The sequence below is a fragment of the Hyperolius riggenbachi genome, chromosome 10, assembly GCF_040937935.1.
Source record: "Hyperolius riggenbachi isolate aHypRig1 chromosome 10, aHypRig1.pri, whole genome shotgun sequence".
Taxonomy (NCBI): Eukaryota; Metazoa; Chordata; class Amphibia; order Anura; family Hyperoliidae; genus Hyperolius; species Hyperolius riggenbachi.
In genome coordinates this window covers 103,896,288-103,911,343 of record NC_090655.1, presented here as the reverse complement: position 1 = coordinate 103,911,343, position 15,056 = coordinate 103,896,288, and the positions used below count along the sequence as shown (strand labels likewise).

General features: G+C 43.9%; 1 protein-coding gene across 5 annotated transcripts in view; it reads right to left on the bottom strand.

Moving 5' to 3' along the window:
- Nucleotides 1–15,056, bottom strand: part of SLF2 (SMC5-SMC6 complex localization factor 2) — an 87,725-nt gene that overhangs the window by 48,462 nt on the left and 24,207 nt on the right. For all 5 annotated transcript variants that reach the window (XM_068255207.1, XM_068255208.1, XM_068255206.1 and 2 more), the window contains 2 exons: nt 5,790–5,897; nt 1,608–1,775 (listed from right to left, as the gene is read on the bottom strand). In XM_068255207.1, the coding sequence (XP_068111308.1) occupies nt 1,608–1,775; nt 5,790–5,897 (276 nt within the window). The remainder of the gene's footprint in view (nt 1–1,607; nt 1,776–5,789; nt 5,898–15,056) is intronic.

Below are 15,056 nucleotides of genomic sequence, written 5' to 3'. Positions count from 1 at the left end.
CCCATACAGTTTCCTGGTGTCTAGTTATTCCCCTCCACTATAAAGTTCCCTGGTGTCTAGTGCTTTTCCCCTCCCTCCCCCATATGGCTTCCCTGGTAATCTAGGGCTTCACCTCCAATATAGCTTCTCTGGTGGTTTAGAGTGGGCAAAACAAAGCAAAGTAAGGAAACCGGGCCAGAGTTTGACATGTATGCTCTAGCAGTGTTCCCCAAGCCTGTCGGCAAGGCCCACCAACAGTGCATGTTTTGTGGAGATTCACAGAGGTAGTTAATCAGCTTTGCTGAGACACTAATTACTTCACCTGTGCATGTTTGTGGTTTTCTGACATGTACTGTGGTGGGCCTTGAGGACAGGGTTGGGGAACTCTGCTCTAGAGGATCTACAGTGTTGCTCCTGACATCACCATGGGGCAGCATTATTCTCAAATTTTCACAACTGTTCCCACTATCAAAGCTTTGCACAACTTTATAAAAGGCAATATTTTAATTCATTACGGACTACTGAGTTCCCTCCGATTCCATGTTTTCAGAGAAGAGCAGAAGGGAAACCATAAGCCCTCCTACTAAAAAGCAGCACACAGTGTAGTTTTCCTTCTTAAAGGGGTTCTGTGAAGCTTTAAAAACAAAAAAAAACAACCTGACACCTGAGGCTTCTATCGGCCCCCTTCAGCTGTCATGTCCCATGCAGTCCTCCAAAATCATCCGGTCCCCGCCGCCGGACCCGGTCTAATTATTCATCTAAGCAGACTGCAGCTGCGTGTCCTCGTGAGCTTACTGCGCAGGCGCAGTATGAGAAAACCTCGTACTGCGCCTGCGCAGTAAGCTCCCGGAGATGTGAGTGGGAGCAAGCATTATTCGCCTCGTTAGACGAATAATTAGACCAGACCGGTGGCGGGGAACGGAGGCTCATAGCAGGACATAACAGCTGCAGGGGGCTGATAGAAGCCCTAGGTAAGTGTTAGATTTGGGTTTTTTATGCCTTCACAGAACACCTTTAAAACAGAGGGCATTTGCAATGAGAGGAGGGCTTCTCTGTCTCTCTTAGGCCTCTATAATTTCCAAGTAGTTTTGGGTCACCCCGAGCTGCTTGGGCATTCTGTTGTAATGGTCCAAGCCTTCTGCCATAGAGCCATATCAATCCCTGCCATGCACTGAGGAGGACTAACAGTCCGAAACAGGCTGTCTGCATGTTGGGTTAATGTGGCTGTGTAAATTTTATAAGCTGTAGGTTTGCTGAACACCAGTGGTTCTGGATTGCAAATTTGGGAGTGATGCCTTGTAGGAGACCACAAGTCACTCACTTAAAACTGAATTATTGCAAATATCTTCTGTTTTAAAAAGGCAAACTACACCATACAACAGTAAATGACCGCAATTACTGAAGTCTAAAGATTATATTTTCGTTTTACTCAGATATGGTGGTTTTACTGAACACTATGCTTTTGGTGTATTACTGTACTGCAATCTTGATGTGTGCTGGCAGCAACTAGGTTTAAGTGCAGCCAGGATCAGAAGGTACATAAAAAAAAATAAAATTATATACCAACAGCCTAAACACTTTGAGAAGACCACGTTACTGTACTTAAGATACAAAATAGTGTTATTTACTTGAATAGGATTCTTTCTTGAGGGCTGTCAGCAGAGAAATTGGAATGCTGCAGGTTGAGGGTATGCTGGCTGAAGATTGCTCCTGATTCAGATAATTGAAAGATTGCTTCTCCAGGGGGGTGGTCCGGTATAGAATTTGTGTTGACTTTAAATTTATTTAAAAAGGCTCTATTAAATGGGGGGAAAAGAAAAAATGGATTTATTTTAATTTAATTGATTATCTGCGTAAAATTCTAGAAGAAAAAATAAAAGAAAAACGAGGAGATTTTATGTTAGTAAAAACAAAGTCTGCCACTGTAGCAGACATTCTTGTCCGACCCTGGCAGCTATAGCCGGCGCGACCCTGGCAGCTATAGCCGGCGCGACCCTGGCAGCTATAGCCGGCGCGACCCTGGCAGCTATAGCCGGCGCGACCCTGGCAGCTATAGCCGGCGCGACCCTGGCAGCTATAGCCGGCGCGACCCTGGCAGCTATAGCCGGCGCGACCCTGGCAGCTATAGCCAGCGCGACCCTGGCAGCTATAGCCAGCGCGACCCTGGCAGCTATAGCCAGCGCGACCCTGGCAGCTATAGCCAGCGCGATCCTGGCAGCTATAGCCAGCGCGATCCTGGCAGCTATAGCCAGCGCGACCCTGGCAACTATAGTCAGCGAGACCCTGGCAACTATAGTCAGCGAGACCCTGGCAGTTATAAACTCAGCAAATTACAGACAAAGCTTGAAGGAAGCTGCATGTTTGGAGCAAATGACACCATGTTGGCACTGTAATTACAGTAAATCTGTCTACCATGTTAACAAAATCTGCACGCTTATAAAGTTTTTTTTTTTTTTTTTAATATTTTGATCATGACCAAAGTAAACAACACAGTTGGCTTAAAGGGAAGGTTCAAGCAAAATAAAAAAAATGAGTTTCACTTACCTGGGGCTTCTACCAGCCCCATGCTGCCATCCTGTGCCCTTGTAGTCACTCACTGCTGCTCCAGTCCCCCGCTGGCAGCTTGCCGGCCTCGGAGGTCGGCAGGCCGCATTGCGTACATTTTTACGCATTCCCGCTATTGCAGGAACATTAACACATACATTTTTACGCATTACTGGTTCTATGACATATATTAAACCAGTAATGCGTAAAAATGTATGTTCCTGCACTAGCAAGAATGCGTAAAAATGTACGCAATGCGGCCCGCCAACCTCCGAGGTCGGCAAGCTGCCAGCGGGGGACTGGAGCAGCAGTGAGTGACTACGTGGGTACAGGATGGCTGCATGGGGCTGGTAGAAGCCCCAGGTAAGTGAAACTCATTTTTTTATTTTGCTTGAACCTTCCTTTTAAAGGCCTGAAGTGAGAATATGGAGGCTGACATTTTATAGTTAAATAGTTATTTGTGTTGAAAAAAGACATACGTCCATCGAGTTCAACCACAAAACAAAAATTTCCTTTTACACATTACCAGTTGCTTGGCTTCCTGCTGGTCTATCTGGCTGCAGTAGTGTCTGAATCACACCAGAAACAAGCATGCAGCCAAACGTATCAGATCTGACAATGTCAAAACATTCACTAAGAATTCCACACATGCAGTAATAGTAATTTACTGAAAAATATTGCTTCAAGTCCCACAGTTATAACCCCCCCCCCCCCCCCCCCCGAAAAAAAAAAATTCTTTGGTCTTTCACGATTAAAAGAAACCACACAGAGTATATGCCTTATTTCACTACTAGCTGGGCATGTGTCAAATCATTATCCCCAGCCTGTGCATCTATAGCGATTAGATGCAGAAGTTGGAGGGCCCCAGTGCTGTACAGATGCCCCACTAGGCCACGGCAAAGCAATGCATCTGTAGAGCATTGTGTCTCAGAACGATCTACAGGTGGCAATTATTAAAGGTGTATAGGTATTACATGGCCTCGATTCATAAATCTTGTCGGGAAAATACCGCACACGGTATTTTCCCGGTCTGTGTGCTAATTCATAAAGATTTCCCCAGCTGCCCTTGGAGGTTGGTAAATTACCGCAGCCCATTGAGCGGGAGAGTAGAGCAGTGTCTCGATTCTCTCTTTGCCCTGCAGAAATGAATCACACAGCCGCCTCTCTCCACTGATGACTCACACAGTCTTTCCCCTGCCTGCTAAATGACTCACACAGAGGGCTCTCTGGCTCTCTCCACTGATGACTCAAACAGACTTCGGATCTCTGCACTTTGGCATTCATCAGAGATGTCAGAGCTGTCGGTAACGTGTTAAGACCTCACTAGAGGTGTCGGTAACTACCGCCAGGCTTACCGCTTGTTGAAGGCTTTATGAATTGACATTTGATGACAATTTACTGACATGTGTTGTCGGTAACTGCAGCCAAGTCGGTAATTTAGCTCCCTGGTCGGTAATGTCAGCTTTTCATGCAGTAACAGCCTTTATGAATTGACATTTTGCTAAGTGGTCGGTAAAGTCTGCTGTTTTCAGCATTACCGCATGAGGTAATGCTTTATGAATCGAAGCCTATGTTTTATGATGACCTTACTGGCTAACTTAGTTAAGTGAAGGAGTAAGCTTTCGGGTAATACGCCTTCTTCATACTTTGTGCCTGATGGCTAACACGGTACAACAATATACAGATTCTACTTTGTAACCGTCTCACATAAATTTTTTTTAAACTTCTACTTTTTTTTTGCCTATTTTATTACCGTATATACTCACATATATGCCAGCCCACTTATAAGCCGAGATAACCACTTTTACTTCAGAAACCAGGAAAAAGTGATTGACTTGCGTATAATAATAATTGCAGTATTTGTATAGCGCCTTTCTCCTGTCGGACTCAAAGCGCTTGCGAGGCAACCACTAGAGCGCACTCAGTAGGCAGTAGCAGTGTTAGGGAGTCTCGCCCAAAGAACTCCTTACTGAATAGGTGCAGCTTACTGAATAGGAAGAGCATATAAGCCCCCTACCCAGTATAGCCCCTTCCACAGTAGCCAGATGTACCCCCAATACAAGCCATCCCCCCTCCCCATAGAAGTCTTGAGAAGCGCAGTCTGCATACCATTTTGCAGGGAGATGGACACAGTAAGGAGCTAGATGGGATCACTAGTGCACAATCCTTACGCTCCTCTGCCAGTAACAAAACCTACTCCACCATCCATTCTGCTCCACTGACTCGCATATAAGCAGAGGGGTAACTTTTCTTTTCAGCACATTTGTTGTGCTGAAAAATTAGGCTTATACTAATCTACATCCGAAAATGGGAAATAGTTAAAGCACTGGACGATCGGGGTGATGGATTTTTTCACAGATATAATACACAACTGGTTTCAATATTGGGAATACTGTACTTTGGATTCTTTAATACAGTGGATCTATTAAATACAACCTTTTCTTATGATCTAAATCATCTTATTCAACATTAACAGTCACACTGTAACAGCTTTTAGGTCTGGTTTACACTGCAGGAGCTTTATCAGCGCTAGTGATTTGAAAAAGCTCTTGCTAATGCAATGCTATGGAGGATTTTTATAAAATCAAATCACATCACTCCAGTGAGAACAAACTCACAGTGCAAGCGATTCAAAAAAGCTCTTGTAGTGCGCACCTACCTATAGTAGATAGGGGGACGTGCCAAGAACTTGGGGCCATAGGGGACGTGCCAAGAACTTGGGGCCATAGGGGACGTGCCAAGAACTTGGGGCCATAGGGGAAGTGCCAAGAACTTGGGGCCATAGGGGACGTGCCAAGAACTTGGGGCCATAGGGGACGTGCCAAGAACTTGGGGACATAGGGGACGTGCCAAGAACTTGGGCCCATAGGGGACGTGCCAAGAACTTGGGGACATACGGGACGTGCCAAGAACTTGGGGACATACGGGACGTGCCAAGAACTTGGGGACATAGGGGACGTGCCAAGAACTTGGGGACGTGCTAAGAACTTGGGGACATAGGGGATGTGCCAAGAACTTGGGGACATAGGGGACGTGCCAAGAACTTGGGGACATATCAAGAACTTGGGGACGTACCAAGAACTTAAAATGAGGCCAATATAAATATTGCCAGTATGATTCATAATTGATCAGAGCTTCATTTTAAGTTTAGCCTCTTTAAAGAAGATCAATTCTAACACTTAAATATCCCGATCCCCATTTGAAGAAAAAATATCTTGGAAGGCTGAACACAGATGAGAGGAGAATCGATCAGCCCTTGTAGTTACCTGTGCTCATCAGTGAGCTCTCCCTCCTCTCCACTGTCCATTACTTCATCAGCCATTCCCTTTCCCATCTCTAGGTCTCTCTGAAGTCGTCTCTCCATTTCATCTATTCTGTTATAGAATGAAAAGTCAATAATTTAAAATGCTTGCAGAGAAAAGAATGAGCTAGTCAGTGTGTGCCTCCCTATCAATAAACATGAAATGACCAGTCATATGCATGAGACATCATTGCTGACACTGGTTCACAGCCAGTTACACGATTACAACTGGATACAGCAACCTACACACTACACCGTATTCTGGATCACATGGGCCATAACATTGGTTGCTGCATGTTTTGCATTGGTTCGGGCTGCACAGGGGTGTGTTTATCACTGACTTACCTGTGTCTATATGGCTGTGCTCAATGGGTATGAACCCAGACTATACTGTATGCACTGCGGGGTATTATGGGAGAGGAGACGAATCCCAAATTTCCTTGAATCTTAATACAAAATTTTTTTTGATTTTCTCTAATCCTTCACATCTAAAAAATCCTGTACATAAGAATTGTGTGATCCGTGTATTATAAGTCTAACTATAATTCTTCCACGGATCACACAATTGTTATGTACAGGATTTGTTAGATTCAAAGGATTCCAGAAAATCGAGAATCTTTTTGGATTCAAATTTAAGGAAATTTGGGATTTGTCCCATTTTTAATTATTATTATTATTTATATTGCACCGACATCTTCCAAAGGAACTTAGAATACAGAGTATCCTAGCTAATAATATACAAGTGTCCTGCGTCCTGTCCATGTGTCAGTGCTTTTGCGCTACTGCGCATGTCCTGCACTGACAGCTGTTGGGACAGGAGGCAGGACAGTCCGGCCAGCCGTGTGCGCGTGCGGCGGTGACAGACCTACAACCAGTATTTAAACGGGCTTAGGTCACTAGTACGGTACATAATCATGTCACTAACTGTCCCTCAGAGGAACTTACAATCTAATCTCTACTACAGTCAAAAGTTCCAGTATATATCTATCATAGTCTAAGTCAATTTTATTTTTTTAAATGTGGGAGAACCCATGCAGACATGGGGAGAACACCTCTGTGCAGTTATTGTCCTGACTGGGAGTCAAACTGGTTCCCCAATGCTGCAAGCAGTGGCAAAGATGAGCAACTATGGGCCCCAGTGCAACTTTTACATAAGGAGTTTTTGGGCAAGGATCCCAATTGACCCTGGTTGCCTGTGGAGCGTGCCCTAAGTGGCTGCGTCCCTGAAGCGCTTTTGTTCTGTGTCTTGTCTCTGTTCACTCTGTTTATCCTTCTACTACTTAAGGTGATATCTATTTCGTAGTTGCGCTCCCCTGTTCCACCTTCACCCACTAACCATAGGTCTGCTGCAACTCTTTTCTACGCTACATGCATGTCCAGGTCAAACTCAAAGTTCTTTATAGAGTGCGCTACCCTTTCCCATAAAATATATATTAATCCTAAAAAAATCCCGGAACAGTGCTACTGTACTGATCCTCTGTATTGCGTCCTTTTCCACTTAGAAGCCACTGTTTATCCGGGTACTCTAACAGATCATCCAAGACACGGCACATAAAGGAGACAGAAAAGAAAAAACATAGTGCAATCTGTCTGGGTTAATTTCACACGGGGACCATCACCCTAGGGGGGCCCAGCAGTGCAGATTCTAGTTTGGGATCACCTCTGCCACCTCATACAATGAAACCGAATGGCCCGCTCACCTTGCTGCAAGGCTGCCCCGCTTCACAGACAGCAACTGCGCTTAAAGAGAACCTGTACTGAGTAAAAATATTTAAAACACATGAGGTAACTTCAAATGAACATTGCATAGTGACCTTGAATCAGTTCCTCTCAGAAGCTCACCATTTTCTTCTGACAATAATCCCTTCCAGTTCTGACAATATTTTGTCAGATCTGAAATATATCAGTTGCTGTCAGTAAAATATCAGTTGCGGTCAGTTATAGCTGAGAGGAAAACGGATGTACCAGGTAATGTCCATGTTTCCCTATGGCTCAAGTGGGCGATGTTACAGTTTAACTGTGTGCTGACCAGAAAGCTGTTATGGGTAATGGCTATTTTCAAAATGGAGGACGGAAAATTCCCTTGATCACAGTGAACAAATAGGACACGGGACAGGAGAAAGACACTGAGGAGTAGACTACATGGAAGTTAAGTATGACTTGTGTATGCTTATTTTGACTTTTAATTTTCAGTTCAGGTTTTCTTTAAGTTGTCACACTGGCTCCTCTCCCACACTCTGTGTGCATTCAATCTCAAACAAAACGATAATGAAACATCATGGTGCAGTATATCTTACAGCATAAAGTTCTCACAATCAACCACACCTATATATCTCCTGCTCACCCTCTAACTGCTGCCCACCCTTACAGACAGCTGTCTTAGCTTAAAGCCCCGTTCACACTTGCGGTTCGAGTCCGCAAGTGTCCGGGGGTCCGGTTCCCACAAAGAGACCGTACGGGTCTCTGCGGTGGCCACAAGGCGGCACAAGTTGAGGATCCGGAATGTATCACTTCCGGCTACAATAAAGTAGCCGGAACTAGATACATTGCAGTGCCAGAAAGGCACCGCAAGCATGGGGGATACCGGCGTGTAGTCCGGGCCCCCTAAGTGGCATAGGACCGGTGCTGGAAGCATAACGTGGGTCAGGATCCGGCCCGGGTGCATGGGCCGGATGACCGGACCCGAAAAATAGCGCATGTTGGAAAAGTGCCTGGAGTCCGGATCCGATCCGGCTCCGTTCTGTACGGAACAGACGCATGTGTATGTCCGCATAGACTTTGCATTGCTATGCGGAACGTACGTTCCGTTTGTACAGTAAACAAGTAAAGAGGATGCAGAGAGGCACACTTATCCTAGTTGCCACTTCGGGTGCATGACCTAGGATGTTAAGCGACATCCCACACAGTATCCAAGTAGTAGAAAGGTCGGTCAGCACACCAGCTTCTCAATGAGCATAGTTTAATCGATCACATGTCAACACTACGGTTAACAATTGTTTCGGGGCCACAAGGGGTCCCCTTCATCAGAACAGTGCAGACAAACAGTGTTATAGATAATGCACCAAATATATACACCTAGTGACATAACAGAACCACCCCTAATCATGATGAACACCCCCTCCCACATCACCATGTAAACATCACATACTTATCCCATAAGCAAGCAATCAGGGATCCCACGTATGCATATCAACAATATTCATAACACAGACAAATGAATGCCATAAAGCATAAGTAAATGTCAGAGCTTAACCCATACATATATCCCAATTGATGCTAAAGTATCACCTGTCAATCATATGTAGTTTTAAATCCATTGGCTTGCAGGATCGCGCCACACCGTCGTCTCCCACTCCTCCAGCCATTAACACCACCCGGTCTGCCTCCGTGAGTGGTTGCCAGCACAACCCATTACCCAGAAGGTCACGCACTACCTCTAAACCAATCGGCGCACCGCAAGCAGGAGACATCCCGCCCTACGTGTGCGTCACTGGCTGCGAGGACTATTCATGCGCACTATGGTTCGCGTCCGCATTGCTATAGAAACGACGCTATGCGAGTTGCAAAGGCAACTCATAAGTACTAAAATCCGCGTGGACACCGCCTCATAAGCGCGCAGCTAGCCGCATACCACGAACATTGTGCATTAAAAGTGCGCTCGGCTGTTGAACACAAAGCAGGGTGCTCCTTGGTGGCAACTTTGTGAGAGACTAGCAGGGAATTGCTGTTCTACTCACATTAAGGCTGGATGTAGTGGGTAAAGTTATATGTAGATCATATAGTGAGATAACCTATATAGGTCCATATGGACTCACCCTAGGGGGCAAAGGCCACTCCTGTGTAATGGTTATCTCAAAAGAGCCAATGGATGTAGCAAATACCTAGGGAAAAATTGTGATTAGTAGACACAGGAAGGGGAAAGGGGGGGGGGGGGGGGGGAGGAGGAGGATGGGGAGAAAAGGGAAGGTAAAATGGGCATAGGGAAGGGAAAGGAGGACAGGGGCATGATAAGCGGTGAGATAAATAATCGTGCAATTGCAAATATATGATTATGCATAATATAAGTAGAACCTATACTACAGTGATGAAGAAGACGAGTATCATACTCCTCAAGTTCATCCCATCCTAGTTATCAATCACCTATCTTCAAGATAACAGGAAAAGGAATTATATTGATTCAGCCCTCTGGGGGCAGCAGTGTCCAAGGTGTATATCTAAAAAGTCTCCTTGCGAAGCAATAGTTTATCTCGATTTCCACCTCTCCTTGGTTTTTTTACGTGGTCAATGACCAGGCCCCTCAGTTCGCTCACTCGGTGACCCATTTGAACAAAATGTACCGCTACTGGTTTAGATAAATCGAGTGGTTTACCTTCTCGTTCTGCTTCAATTGCTAATCGCACATCACTCCTATGTTTCTGGAATCTTACTTTAAACGCTCCAGTAGTCTTCCCTACATAGCCCCACGCACATGGACATTTAAGTAGGTAGACACAATATTCAGTGTTGCAATTAAAGTAATCCTTAATAGGAAATTTCTTACCAGTACTCGGGTGCACAAAGTGGGTACCTGAAATTAGAGAATTACATATAGTACAATTGTAGCATCTATAGCAGCCCTTCTTGTCAGAAAAAACAAATGGTTGTTTAATATATTTATCATATGGACCAGCTTGTACCAGAGTGTCTCTAAGGCTCCTACTTGATCTGTATGAAAACAGCGGTTTCTCTTTAAGCATCAGAATCAAATTTCTATCAGATTGTAAAATGGATATGTTTTTTTTCGACTGATTTCTTAATAGTTGTGGACATACAGTTAAAATCTTGAACAAAAGGGATTGCATGATTGCTTTTCTTAGATGCCTTGCCTTCAAAGATAGTATGTGCTCTCACAATTGCTTCTTGTAATATCTTATCCGGATACCCTCTCTCTTTAAACCTCTCGGACATAATATTAATCTCCATTTCTGCATCTCCAGAGTTCGTTCAAATCCTTAGCACTCTCAAAAATTGGGATATGGGTAGTCCATTCATCAGATGGTTCGGATGGGCACTGTTATACAAAAGTAAGGTGTTCCGATCTGTGGGTTTTCTATAGAGTGTAGTACTCAATTCCACATCAGTTATGTTCACCATCACATCCAGAAAAGGTACCGAGTGATCAAAGAGTGTCTTGAGGTAGTCAATACATTTTGTTAATGTGTCTCTGTCGCCCCTCCATATCAAGAATACGTCGTCAATGAACCTTGTCCACATGCTAACGTGTCCAAGAAACACTGACGATTTAAAGACAAATTCCTCCTCCAAATATCCAACAAATAGATTTGCATATGCAGGGGCAGCCGAGCTGCCCATAGCTGTTCCCCTGCATTGTCTATACCATTTCTGTTCAAATCTAAAACAGTTACATGTCAATATGAGTTCCATGCCTGCTATGATAAATTCTGATGGTAATATTTCACTATGTTGTTTTAACAAAAAATGTCTTACCGCTTTTAGACCATCACTGTTCGGAATGGACGTATATACAGATCCTATGTCCATGGTACACAACCATGTCTCTCCCTCTTCCATGGTGAATCCATTCAATTTGGTTAAGAAATGTTGTGTGTCCTTTAGGTAGGCTGGTAATGATTGAACTATTGGTTGGAGGTGGAAATCGATGAACTGTGTGATAGGCTGGGTCACCGAGTCAGTGCCTGAGATAATCGGGCGGTACTTCAATGGTGTAGTTCCCTTGTGTATCTTCGGCAATCCATACAAAACTGGTCTCTGAGGGTGGTCCGGTAGTAAAAAGTCGAATTCCTTTTCTGTAATTCACCTGCTTGATAGGGCTAATTGCAAAAGTTCCTTAAGTTTACCAGAGATGGATAGTGTGGGATCACCATGGATTTCGCTGTAGCTGCTCTGGTCACCAAGCATATCTTCCATTCCCCTTCTGTATTCAGAGTAATCCAGAACCACAATTGCTCCCCCTTTGTCCGCCGGCTTAATAATCATATTTTTGTTATTTCTCAATGATAACATCGCAGTCCTCTCCTTACTGGTAAGATTGTATTTCATAGGCACACCTTACTTTTGTATAACAGTGCCCATCCGAACCATCTGATGAATAAACTACCCATATCCCAATTTTTGAGAGTGCTAAGGATTTGCACGAACTCTGGAGATGCAGAAATGGAGATTAATATTATGTCCGAGAGGTTTAAAGAGAGAGGGTATCCGGATAAGATATTACAAGAAGCAATTGTGAGAGCACATACTATCTTTGAAGGCAAGGCATCTAAGAAAAGCAATCATGCAATCCCTTTTGTTCAAGATTTTAACTGTATGTCCACAACTATTAAGAAATCAGTCGAAAAAAACATCCATTTTACAATCTGATAGAAATTTGAATCTGATTCTTAAAGAGAAACCGCTGTTTTCATACAGATCAAGTAGGAGCCTTAGAGACACTCTGGTACAAGCTGATCCATATGATAAATATATTAAACAACCATTTGTTTTTTTCTGACAAGAAGGGCTGCTATAGATGCTACAATTGTAATATATGTAATTCTCTAATTTCAGATACCCACTTTGTGCACCCGAGTACTGGTAAGAAATTTCCTATTAAGGATTACTTTAATTGCAACACTGAATATTGTGTCTACCTACTTAAATGTCCATGTGCGTGGGGCTATGTAGGGAAGACTACTGGAGCGTTTAAAGTAAGATTCCAGAAACATAGGAGTGATGTGCGATTAGCAATTGAAGCAGAACGAGAAGGTAAACCACTCGATTTATCTAAACCAGTAGCGGTACATTTTGTTCAAATGGGTCACCGAGTGAGCGAACTGAGGGGCCTGGTCATTGACCACGTAAAAAAACCAAGGAGAGGTGGAAATCGAGATAAACTATTGCTTCGCAAGGAGACTTTTTAGATATACACCTTGGACACTGCTGCCCCCAGAGGGCTGAATCAATATAATTCCTTTTCCTGTTATCTTGAAGATAGGTGATTGATAACTAGGATGGGATGAACTTGAGGAGTATGATACTCTTGTCTTCTTCATCACTGTAGTATAGGTTCTACTTATATTATGCATAATCATATATTTGCAATTGCACGATTATTTATCTCACCGCTTATCATGCCCCTGTCCTCCTTTCCCTTCCCTATGCCCATTTTACCTTCCCTTTCCTCCCCATCCTCTTCCCCCCTTTCCCCTTCCTGTGTCTACTAATCACAATTTTTCCCTAGGTATTTGCTACATCCATTGGCTCTTTTGAGATAACCATTACACAGGAGTGGCCTTTGCCCCCCTAGGGTGAGTCCATGTGGACCTATATAGGTTATCTCACTATATGATATACATATAACTTTACCCACTACATCCAGTCTTAATGTGAGTAGAACAGCATTTTCCTGCTAGTCTCTCACAAAGTTGCCACCAAGGAGCACCCTGCTTTGTTTTCAGCAGCCGGGCGCACTTTTAATGCGCAATGCTCGCTTATGAGGCGGTGTCAACGCGGATTTTAGTACTTATGAGTTGCCTTTGCAACTCGCATAGCGTCGTTTCCATAGCAATGCGGACGCGAACCATAGTGCGCATGAAAAGTCCTCGCAGCCAGTGACGCACGCGTAGGGCGGGATGTCTCCTGCTTGCGGTGCGCCGATTGGTTTAGAGGTAGTGCGTGACCTTCTGGGTAATGGGTTGCGCTGGCAACCACTCACAGAGGCAGACCGGGTGGTGTTAACGGCTGGAGGAGTGGGAGACGGCGGTGTGGCGCGATCCTGGGAGCCAATGGATTTAAAACTACATATGATTGACAGGTGATACTTTAGCATCAATTGGGATATATGTATGGGTTAAGCTCTGACATTTACTTATGCTTTATGGCATTCATTTGTCTGTGTTATGAATATTGTTGATATGCATACGTGGGATCCCTGATTGCTTGCTTATGGGATAAGTATGTGATGTTTACATGGTGATGTGGGAGGGGGTGTTCATCATGATTAGGGGTGGTTCTGTTATGTCACTAGGTGTATATATTTGGTGCATTATCTATAACACTGTTTGTCTGCACTGTTCTGATGAAGGGGACCCCTTGTGGCCCCGAAACAACTGTTAACCTTAGTGTTGACATGTGATCGATTAAACTTTGCTCATTGAGAAGCTGGTGTGCTGACCGACCTTTCTACTACTTGGAGACCGTTTGTACAGTATACGGTCCGGATCCGATCAGGCGGATGCGGACAGCGAACGCTAATGTGAACCAGGCCTAACAGGTACACAGACCTCTCCACAATGCCTCCCGAGCAAGTGCTGCTGCTCCAAGGAATGTTTTTGTTTTAAAACAGAGTTGCTTGAAATTCTAGGGCTAAAAACACCTCCAATAGTGTAAAACCACTCCATTTATTCCATAAAAATCAGAAACGTACTCACAAACATGAGTTAAAAAGCGCATATCAAAGTTAAAAGGCTCAGGGGACGTCTCCTCCTGCTGCTGGTCGCTTCCCTTCCTTGCTTCGCCCCAACTTTCATTTCATTGTATGAGGTGGCAGAGGTGATCCCAAACTAGAATCTGCACTGCTGGGCCCCCCTAGGGCGATGGCCCCCGTGTGAAATTAACCCAGACAGATCGCATTACGTTTTTTCCTTTCTGTCTCCTTTATGTGCCGTGTCTTGGATGATCTTTTGGAGTACCCGGATAAACAGTGGCTTCTAAGTGGAAAAGGACACAATACAGAGGATCAGTACAGTCGAACTGTTCCGGGATTTTTTAGGATTAATATATGTTTTATGGGAAAGGGTAGCGCACTCTATAAAGAACTTTGAGTACTACTTAAGGTGGCCACACACCAAACAACTAAAAGATCCAATTTTACACCAATTTGATTATTACGATCAGTTGTCCACAAAAACAGCTTTTTTTTTTCATTGGTTTGAGAAATCTGATCAAATTTCCAGTTTTTGCTCAATAAAAAAGGTTGGGAGTGTTGGATTTTTTCATCAATTTTTATGAAAATTGTATGGTGTGCGGTAGATTGTCAATTACTTGTACAGACCTAAGCAATTTTTTCTGCGTTTTCAATCTTTTTTTTCATAATTGGGGAAAAATTGAACATGTGTGTAGTACATTGGTCAGATTCTTGAAATGTTGCAATCGGAGAGAAAAAAAAAAACACTGCTGCAATTTTCAGGCCATTATGACAGCACTCTTAAAGTGAACCAGAGATGGTTTACTA